The following is a 10,985-nucleotide window of genomic DNA, read 5'->3' as shown; positions in this document are numbered from 1 at the left end:
ACTAATGCTTAAGTTGGTGTTGCGTTAAGAATGGGTCGCAACTAAAGCAATCACATGTGGGGTACAGCGATTTCCGCGGGGAAGATATGGAACTCTGCTCACTGGTCGGTGGCAATACTCAATAATGCAGTGACAGGTGGAAATTCCAGAAACTTCATACCTGGGCCGTTCACATTACCGCATTAGTTCCTTCCCTGAATTCAGTTGAAAATAATAATTTAATAAAAAGAGAAAAAGATTATAAATTTCGTTCAATTGCGACTTCGTTTGTTCAATGAACGGTTAAACTCAGAAATCCACCAGATTTCAGTGCTGTTTTGTTTTCAATCCATTGGCCAAGTCTTGAGGTATTGATACACAGATAAGAGTTGCAAAGGCGCAGCTGGTAGGTACTCTGCACTCTGTGAGATCATTCACACAAAAATATTGAAGTGAAGCGCGCTTTCTCTGCAAAACATCTTCGATCTGCTTCTTAGCTCCAATGGCACACGTTAGCTTGAGCCCAGCTCGTGACGCTACATCCTGCGCATCCTCCTCCACATCCCACTCACTCGACAATACCAACAGATATGTCTATCAGGTTTTCATTAATCACCGCGGACCTGATGTGAAGAAAGGTCTCGCCAGCCATATTTATCATCGTCTTAAAGCCCTTGGAGTAGCAGCATTTTTGGACCAGCAAGAATTGCAACAAGGAGAGAACATGACTCCTCAAATCGAAGGGGCTATTCGAACAGCCTCCGTCCATCTCGCCATATTATCTCCCACATATGCCGAATCAAGCTGGTGCCTCAACGAACTCGTATTGATGTTGGAGTCCGGCGCTAAGATTATCCCGATTTTCTATAATGTCAGCCCTGGGGAACTTCGGCGGACGCAGGCCAGAGATGGGGTGTATGCTCGACTCCTGAGCATCCTCCAGTGTGTCTTTCTATGTGCGCGGGACGAAAGTGGAGGGTATGCTCGAGCCCTGCGGATGCTTGCAAAGAAGCCACGGCATGACTCCAACACTATTAACAGATGGAAGGCTGCCCTTTTCTCTGTCGCAGAAATAAGCGGTTTTGAGCTCAACGCGTGTAACGGGTAAGGGCGCCTCCAATTCTCCCTCTTCTTCTTAGTTTTTTATTTGCTGGATTAACAGCTATTAATATTATTGTGAATTAATATTATTCAGTGCCGACGAGGGGCAGCTCGTGGAGGAGGTCGTCCAAAAAGTTTTGCAAGAGGTTCGCAGGCCCCCTCTGGATGTAGCTAAATATCCAACTGGCCTCCACGAAAATGTTAAAGGCTTGGATGATGTCATTGCAGCCGCGAAGGGGGAGCCTCGCATTGTGGCAATTGTGGGTCTTGGGGGGATCGGAAAAACGACTGTCGCCAAAGAAATTTTCAACCGTGAAAGGGAAAAATTCAATCGATCTTGTTTTTTATTTGATATCAGATCCAAATCTTTAGATTCCCTGCAGAGTAGCCTTCTTGAGGATTTGGGTGTATCAAATGTAAAAATAAAGAATGTTGACGAAGGCAAATCCAAGATCAAAATGCATCTATCATCTTCTCAGCAGGCCCTTGTGGTTTTAGATGATGTGGATCATATTGATCAGCTGGATGCATTATTTTTTCCGCTTAAAGATGTCATTCATCCAAAGAGTTTGATTTTAGTTACGTCTCGCAATAAAGATGTGCTTAAAAGCTCGGGGATAATAGAGTCATCCATTTACACCATGCAAGGCCTCAGTCCAGAACACTCGGAAGAGCTCTTTTGCTTGCACGCTTTCGGTCAGCCCCATCCTGTAGTAGGATTTGTGGAAGTGGTTCAAAAGTTTTTGGAGGTATGCAACGGATTGCCATTATCTCTTAAAGTACTTGGGGCGCTTCTTCGTGGAAAAGATGATTTAGAGTACTGGAATGAACAATTGCACAAGACTTCCAAAATACTTCCCAGTGATATACAGAGAACACTTCAGATTAGTTATGATGCTCTCGATGAAGAGGAGAAGCAGATATTCTTAGACATCGCCTGTCTCTTCATAGGGGAAGATAAGGATACTGCCATAAGAGTATGGAACGAATCTGGCTGGTCGGGACGGCTGGGTTTTTGGAAGCTGGACAACAGGTGCTTGGTGGAGGTGGACAGCAAAAACTGCCTCAGAATGCACGACCACATTAAAGATCTTGGCAGATATCTGGCGAAGGATTCAAAATATCCGCGTCGACTTTGGCAACTGAAGGAGGACGATCTTTATAATGTGTCTGAACAATCTTCTGTGAGTATTTTGAAGCTTTCGGCCGACTTTCTTAATAACGTTTTAAATTCTTAAAACCCTCCAATATGGTCAATCTTGTTTCAGGTGCGTGGAATTAGCATGGTTAATGGAAATGTCCCTGATCAATCTTTCGAAAACCTTTCTGGCATTTGCAACCTAAGTGACTTGCGGATCCTTAGGGCTGAAGGTTATTTTGTTGAACGCGTATTCAGCAGTAGAGAGCTACCGAAACTAATGTATCTCCACTGGGAAAACTGTCCGAGCTCCTCGTTACCTTTCTCGCTTCCAATAAAGAATTTAAGAGTGTTACATATAGAGGGGAGAAAATTGAAAACACTGTGGCAACATGAATCTCAGGTAGTTTTGTTGATTTATTTACACGTCTCTTTACTTTTTTCTTCAATTTGTAAAAGGTTGTTTGAACTTAAGAATTCCAGAGTGTCAAACCAACTGTATGTAAATATTGCAGGTACCATTGCAGTTGAGGAAATTGTATATTGATTGTCCTCTTTCAGAGGTTCCAGAGTCCATTGGCAAGCTGAAACACCTAGAAGAATTTGTCCTGTCCAATAGTGATCATGAAAGTTTGCCAAAGGAATTTTGTAATATGCATTCCCTGAAACATGTCAGGTTCAACCATTGTTATAAAATGAAGTTCATGCCACAGTCAATTGGGAACCTGACGGGCCTTGAAACGCTTCACCTGATTCACTGCTCTAGCCTGCAGGTGCTCCCGAACTCGGTTGGGAACCTGACGGGCCTCCAAAGCCTTGACCTGGGCGAGTGCTCCAGTTTGCAGATGCTCCCGGACTCGGTTGGGAACCTGACGGGCATTGAAACGCTTAACCTGAATTTCTGCTCCACTCTGAAGACGCTCCCGGACTCGATTGGGAACCTCACGGGCCTCCAAAGCCTTGACCTGGGCTGGTGCTCCAGTCTGCAGATGCTCCCGGACTCGGTTGGGAACCTGACGGGCCTCCAAACCCTTCACCTGGGCGGGTGCTCCAGTCTGCAGATGCTCCCGGACTCGGTTGGGAACCTGACGGGCCTCCAAAGCCTTTACTTGCGAGAGTGCTCCAGTCTGCAGATGCTCCCTGACTCGGTTGGGAACCTGAGGGGCCTCCAAAGCCTTTACTTGCGAGAGTGCTCCAGTTTGCAGATGCTCCCGTACTCGGTTGGGAACCTGAGGGGCCTCCAAACCCTTAACTTGCAAAGGTGCTCCAGTCTGCAGATGCTCCCGGACTCGGTTGGGAACCTGACGGGCCTCCAAAGCCTTGACCTGTGCGAGTGCTCCAGTCTGCAGATGCTCCCGGACTCGGTTGGGAAACTGACGGGCCTCCAAAGCCTTTACTTGCGAAGGTGCTCCAGTCTGCAGATGCTCCCGGACTCGGTTGGGAACCTGACAGGCCTCCAAAGCCTTTACTTGCGAGAGTGCTCCAGTCTGCAGATGCTCCCGGGCTCGGTTGGGAACCTGAAGGGCCTTCACAGCCTTTACTTGCGAGAGTGCTCCAGTCTGCAGATGCTCCCGGACTCGGTTGGGAACCTGACGGGCCTCCAGAGCCTTTACTTGCGAGAGTGCTCCAGTCTGCAGATGCTCCCTGACTCAGTTGGGAACCTGACGGGCCTCCAGAGCCTTGACCTGGGCGAGTGCTCCAGTCTGCAGATGCTCCCGGGCTCGATTGGGAACCTGACGGGCCTCCGGAGCCTTGACCTGGGCGAGTGCTCAAGTCTGCAGATGCTCCCGGACTCGGTTGGGAACCTGACGGGCCTCCAGAGACTTGTCCTGAGCCAGTGCTCAAGTCTGCAGATGCTCCCGGACTCGGTTGGGAACCTGACGGGCCTCCAGAGCCTTGACCTGGGCGAGTGTTCCAGTCTGCAGATGCTCCCGGACTCGGTTGGGAACCTGACGGGCCTCCAAAGCCTTTACTTGCGAAGGTGCTCCAGTCTGCAAATGCTCCCGGACTCCGTTGGGAACCTGACGGGCCTCCAAACCCTAGACCTGGACTGGTGCTCCAATCTGCAGATGCTCCCGGACTCGGTTGGGAACCTGACGCGCCTCCAAAGCCTTTACTTGCGAAGGTGCTTCAGTCTGCAGATGCTCCCGGACTCGGTTGGGAACTTGACGGGCCTCCAAAGCCTTGACCTGGGCGAGTGCTCCAGTGTGAAGATGCTCCCGGACTCGGTTGGGAACCTGACGGGCCTCCAAAGCCTTTACTTGCGAAAGTGCTCCAGTCTGCAGATGCTCCCGGACTCGGTTGGGAACCTGACGGGTCTCCAAAGCCTTCGCCTGGGCTCGTGTTCCAGTCTGCAGATGCTCCCGGACTCGTTTGGGAACCTGACGGGCCTCCAAAGCCTTCGCCTGGGCGAGTGCTCCAGTCTGCTGATGCTCCCGGACTCGATTGGGAACCTGAGGGGCCTCCAAAGCCTTCACCTGGCCTCGTGCTCCAGTCTGCAGATGCTCCCGGACTCGGTTGGGAACCTGACGGCCCTCAAACGTCTTCTGTTGAGGAGGTGTTCCAAATTACAGATGTTGCCCAATGTGGAGCATTTGAGCTCGTTGGAGGAACTTGATGTGTTCGAATGTCCCAACCTGCAATGGAGTGAGGGAGTAGTCGAGCAGCTGCGCCAACGACTGGGAGAAGGCTTCGTGGAAGGATAGTCTGAGGAAGAAGCAAGCGAAGAAAGCATGGAAGGATACGGTGAGGAAGAAGCATACCGTGAGGAAGAAGCGAATTCTGAGGAAGTAGCAAGCGAAGAAAGCATGGAAGGATACCCTGAGGAGGAAGCAAGCGAAGAAAGGTAGTAAAATATGAAAGCACTTCATAATTACAATATGGGTAAGTGGCCACAGTGCTCACTGCAGGTTGCAAAGAGCTTTAAAGGCATGTAATAAGAAGCCTGCAAGATTTGTTTTATTAATTAGGTGTGTAAAATAGTGAGACATTATTTTGATATTTTAAACTGAAGGAATATTGATGTTTTTTAGCAGAACTTTGATCTCATTGCACACACAACTTTAACCGAAACAAACTATTAACTATTTGTGTTTGCGTTTTCAAGCCATTTTTAAAATGTGTACAACTTTGTTTCTGGAAATTAAAGCTGATTTAGAATTTTTTGCATGGAAATTAAAGCTGATTAAGAACAATTTTTTGCATTGTCGAGAATAATTTAAATAAAAAATCAAAATGTCTTTTGCAACACATATTACATTAAATAGCATTCTGAGTTATGTCTCTTGCAATACATTACTTTAAATAGAAATATTCTAAGTTAAATATTAACATTCTGAGTTAGGTCTCTTGCCATACATTACTTTAAATAGAAATATTATGAGTTAGGATAGCACTATTTGAAAAAATAAATAATGAGAACATTTTTGAAGTGTATTTTAAAATGTTGTTAAATATTTCAATTTTAGATTCATTTCTAATTGATTTATATGTTTAATAATATGAATCTAATTGATTTATTTGTTTAATAATATTTATATGTTTAATAATATATTATAAAGTAAAATAATTTTCATAATATAATTTTTAAATATTATAAAATTTAAATTATATTAAATTTTTAATTATGTATTTTAAATTTGCATTAATTATGTTAATAGGCATTTTTTTGTGGGGTTGCATTAGCAAATTAAAGACACTTATTTTCGTTGTCCTCCCTTCAATAATAATTTGACACATGGATGCTAGCCCATGAGCATGATGATTGAAGAATTTGTCGGTTTATGTTTCAATGCGAGATACTATACGTGCACCCTGAGTGTTGCAGCAAGGCTACAACATGGCCTGCTCAAAGCCACCGAATGCCAGAAACCACTATTGGAAATATCTCTGGAAACAACCCTCTGAGTACAAATTCCCCCCCTTCCGGCTCATGCTTGCACTTACAAAGGACCGATTTTCTAAAGCAACGGGTTCTTCTTCTTCTTAACAACAGTAACAACAAAAGGGTGTGCCCATTTCGCATGCTTTGCACTTACGTTATAAGAGGCTTACGAGACCTGTTAACAATGGTTGAAATAGAAGAGTCCCATGGCCTAAAAAAATAAATTGAGACTTCTCAAGCCCCGTGCGACAAGAAGACGAGGACAACGAGGATGAAGAGGAGGATAATATGTCTTTGGCTGCTTTGCGAGCCTCACCCACCAGGCATACTTGGATATGGGCGAGCATTACAAGATGGGCACCGACCTCGCCATGACAAAGGACTCTCTCTACTTGTTCTATTGAGGTTTAGGGGGTTGGATGTGAACTGGGTCGAGTTTAGTTTGGTGAGAGGTGGATTAATTTATGATGGGTATAACTCCCACTTCCTCGCCCTTAAACCCTAGTGGTCATATTATTCCTTGGATGTTCTGCCATGTTGTGTAGGAAAGGGAGATGAGGTTGTGTGTGTGATGTCGGTTGTTATACATTCTTGTATGACATTTGTCGTGAATGAATCACCATCTTTGAAAACCTTCAACGCAGGCTCTTAATTCACCCATTTATTTGTTGAAGAGTTGTTCTTTGCACGCATAATCAGAGGATTGGCTACTAATTAATGCTTTTCTTGTTATACAGGGTGAAAGCAAGTGTGCTCTTATATATGGTCAAATTAATGAACCACTTGGTGCTCGTGCACATGTTGGGCTTACAGGATTGACTGTTGCAGAGCATTTTTGAGATGCTGAAGGCCAGGATGTGTTGCTCTTCATTGACAACATTTTCCATTTTACACAAGTATGATTGACATTGTGTCTGATATAATGTTTGTCTCTTTTTTAGTCATTTGGGGAATTTAGTTTTTAAAAATTTGTCACAAACTTTTACAGTCTTGTTATGTCATTCAAGAACTATTGTATTTAAATATCACCATCACAAACTGATAGGTTTACAAAGGATTAGCTATGTCCTAATGAATTTGACATCAACAGTGACATTAACATAACAAGAAATTGTTTTCATCTTATTGGCAGGAAAACTCTCAAGTGTTTGCTTTGCTGAGACATATTCCTTCAATTGTAGAGAAGATTTTGCGGGCCTCCACTGCATTATTATATGTGACAAGCAAACAAAAGGCATCTGTGTTATATGTGAGAAGCAAACTAAAAGCATTTGTGTTATCTGTGACAAGCAAACAAAAAGCATTTGTGTTCGATGAAAAAAATTCTTTAGTGTTTAAAAATGACAAATCATTTTTGCATACTCTAATTTAGGAGACTGAAGCCCTTGAAGCGCCCACCATCCATATTACAGAAACAGTAAACGGTGCAGAACCACAAACCCGCACATTGGGTTTTAAAGGTAATGAAAAGAACTTGATAAAGCCAACAATAAAAGAGGATACCATTGGTTTACCATATAATCCACCTGATCCAATTGCTCTAGGAGGCTTGCACTCTAACATTGATTCAGAGATGTTTGATGTAGAACCCTTTGCCTTAATTAAAGATTCAATGTTTGTTGTGGTCAAGAGAAAGCAACAAAAACGTGGGAGAAAGCATGCAAATGGTCGTGAAGAGCCTATGAATCACGTTGAGGCTGAGCGACAAAGGCATGAGAAATCGAACCAAAAATTTTATGAGCTTCCTACCATGGTTTGTAATGTGTCAAAATTGGACAAAGCTTCTCTACTCGGTGATGTCGCTGCTTATATCAAAGCACTTTGTTCCAAACAACAAGATTTGGAGTCCGAGAGGGTTAAATTGTAGGTTTAAATTGACACCATAAAGAAGGAATTATTGATGAATTCTTTGAAGTTGGTAGGTAAAGAAACAACATATCTTTCATGCATTGACCTTAAAGGTTTTAACGAGGGGAAATTCCTTGGCTTGAATTTAGAAGTTCGCATTGTTGACTGAGAGGTGATAATAAGAATTCAATGTACTAAACATAATCATCCTATTGCAAGATTGATCACAACACTGGAAGAACTTGATTTGGAAGTCCTCCATGCAAGTATTTCTACTGTGAAGGATTCGTTAATTATCCATTCATTGTTAAAATGACCATAGGTTTGTACATAGAAGGCCACCTTCATTATTCCCTGCTTTGTAAGAAAGTAACTGAATCTTTGAATTAAGTAGTGGAATATCACTGCAATATTGAGAATTTTCCTTTGCATGCTTCATTGTGAATTGTGTTTTCAGACAAGAAATGGTGATGGTGTCCTCCAACACCATTTTCACAATGAAAACACCATTTTGTAACATAATTCAAGATTTTTTTATAGAAGTAAAGGGTAAGGACTGTGCACAATATCATAGCTTAATGTTGCTTATCCACTAAAGCAACTTGTTATAACATGTATTTTATTCTTAAAGTGACAGATTATGATGCAAAGAGCATTGTGGTGGTCTTTCCAAAAAACAAAGTTGACTTCAAAAGGGTTATTATGAAATAATCCCCTCATCTTTATCATGTGAAAAACAACTCCATAAGACCACAATGTTTTGTCAAGGTGGTTTTGCAAAGGAAACATTGCGAACACAATTCAAAAGCTAAAATGTCTTTTCTGTGGACTATTCATTTTCAAAGTAGGTATTTGAAAATTTCTTGACTTTGTAGAGATTGGTGATTTCAATATAATTGTTGGACAAACATGGTGGTAGTTTTTTTTTTTTTATATAAATAATTTTATTTTCTTTGGTCACAAATTGGTAAATGTTTAACATGCATATGCATGCATCAAATTTGTTTTTTTTTATATATCCATATCCTTGTGATAAAGCAACCAAGATTTCCTTTAGTTCATAAATCTTCTTAATGCAAAGAAATTACAATCTATTCTTGACTGTGTGCAGGTAATGAACTACTCAAGGGTTGTTTTAGAATTTGCATTGGTCTCAACATGATGCTAGTAATTTTTCCTATCTTTTCCCATTATCTAAATATAAAATTAGGTTTAGTCCAAGGCATTTCAGGGAATGTTATCCTTTGCAAGGATATAAAGTATTCAATTTTGTAACTTGTTTTAATCAATGAATAGTATTGATTTATAGCTTAGTGTGATTGTAGTATATATTATAGCTAAGGAAATTTGTTCACGTTTTTAATGTTCTGGTCGGTCTCCATGAAATTGGATTTCAAAGAAGTTGGAAGTAAGCTAAACCCTAACTCTGTTTTGTAAAAATGTTTTTGAATATTTATCATAGTATCCTTTGAGTTTTTCTTCTTTTCCCATCTTTAAATTGTTACCAGATGACTCTTCTTGTTGTAACTATTCAGCAAAAACAGAATGTGAATGACTCCATGATAGGAGAAACTCTATCAAGATGTTTCTTTATCATAAATGTTAATCAAGGGAAATGTTGTGCCTATTGTATCAACACATATTTTCAGAATTTAAATGCTTGAATACTAGGTTCTTGGATTCATATGGTACTAATGTTGAGATTTCAATGAGGTTATAAACAAAAACAATAACTTGGCAAGTTGGGATTTATGCAACTACTTTCAAATTGTGCTATGAAATTAGTCTCTTCAACTAGATTATTAATAGTAAATACTCCCTGGGGATGTTTATTTAGAATAATACTCCTTTTTAATGAATACCATATTGAGAATTATTGACATGCGCTATAACTATCAAAATAAAAGACTAGCCTCTCATTTAATAAGAATGTGAAAATATCTTATACCAAAAGACTTGAGTGATTCCATGTGATATTGGGTCATTGTGATATTTTCTTGGTAGAAACTTCTAAGTAATTCTGATTGCATGGTCACAGGATGTTGTGGATTTTACCTTTTAAATGACCAACTAAGCACATCTACTTGTTTAATGGCCCATCCAAGATAAAACAATTTTACCCATCCAGAAGTAGATTTCAGGGTGCATGTCCCTACATGGACTTGTTAGTATTTTTTTTCTTTCTCCATCTCCTTATGGGATTGAGAAAAATGCATGTGTATATGCTCTCTCCATCTCCTTATGGACTCGAGAAAAATGCATGTAAGCATTAGCATTCATTGTTTTCCTTAAAAATATAGTAAACTATTCAAATAAATCAAATACGAGCGTGTAGTGGTTGACTTACCATTCAAAAAATTCAAAGTGCATTAAAATTCAAATGTGATGGAGAAAGAGTTAGATTTGGAAGTGAACAATCAAATTTGAAGTGGCTGTAGCACTAAAAAAGGCTTAAAATTAGAGAAGTAGAGTTGGAGCTTCTACATCTATGAGGAGGATTTTCGAAGATGAAACTTTTCAAGTGAAAAATCATGGGAACGAATCTTTGGCAATCCTGAGAAAAGCAGGCCCAAGAGATTAATCAAATGATGATATGGCCATTTTTCAGCATTTTATGTCTCACTGAAATGGCCTTCTCCCAACAGATAATCTCAGCACAAAATCTTGAGACATTTTTTCCTCCCACATAGGTCCTTCCTCCTCCTCCTCCTGCAAATCATACCTCATCCAACACACCAACATATTAAAACTAGAGCCCACCAGTGCCCATTAACCTCCTCCTGCTCCCATAGGTATGAAGAGTTCCTTTACCTCAAAAGGGATTATCACAACGATTGGAGTTACAGCAACAACAACCTTTACTTTTAGTATACTACTCTTTTGTTTTTGTCAGAAATGTGTCCATGCCTTGCACGGTTCCAATAACGAGATAGATGTCAAGCCCCTTAAAAATTAATCATGCCTTGCACAGTTCCAATAATGAGATAGATGCCAGTGTTGGAAAATCAAAGATATTATGTTATGGTTTGATTCTCC

General features: G+C 41.2%; 1 protein-coding gene and 1 pseudogene across 1 annotated transcript; both read left to right on the top strand.

The window, feature by feature from the left end:
* Positions 1-295: 295 nt before the first annotated feature.
* LOC149150566 (uncharacterized) lies at positions 296-5,197 on the top strand. The gene is made up of 4 exons (XM_089440721.1): positions 296-1,083; positions 1,175-2,264; positions 2,349-2,621; positions 2,734-5,197. The coding sequence occupies exons 1-4, from the start codon at positions 482-484 to the stop codon at positions 4,921-4,923; spliced, it is 4,155 nt and encodes a 1,384-aa protein (XP_089296847.1). The 5' UTR covers positions 296-481; the 3' UTR covers positions 4,924-5,197.
* A 1,175-nt stretch (positions 5,198-6,372) lies between these two features.
* LOC149150565 (transcription factor MYC3-like) lies at positions 6,373-8,339 on the top strand (annotated as a pseudogene).
* Positions 8,340-10,985: the final 2,646 nt, after the last annotated feature.

The sequence above is a fragment of the Pinus tabuliformis genome, chromosome 9 (assembly GCF_031772625.1).
Source record: "Pinus tabuliformis cultivar Carrire ecotype Pingquan chromosome 9, CPIR1, whole genome shotgun sequence".
In the NCBI taxonomy this organism is placed as follows: domain Eukaryota; kingdom Viridiplantae; phylum Streptophyta; class Pinopsida; order Pinales; family Pinaceae; genus Pinus; species Pinus tabuliformis.
Note: the sequence above shows the minus strand (reverse complement) of the source record. Positions and strands in the feature narration are given on the sequence as shown.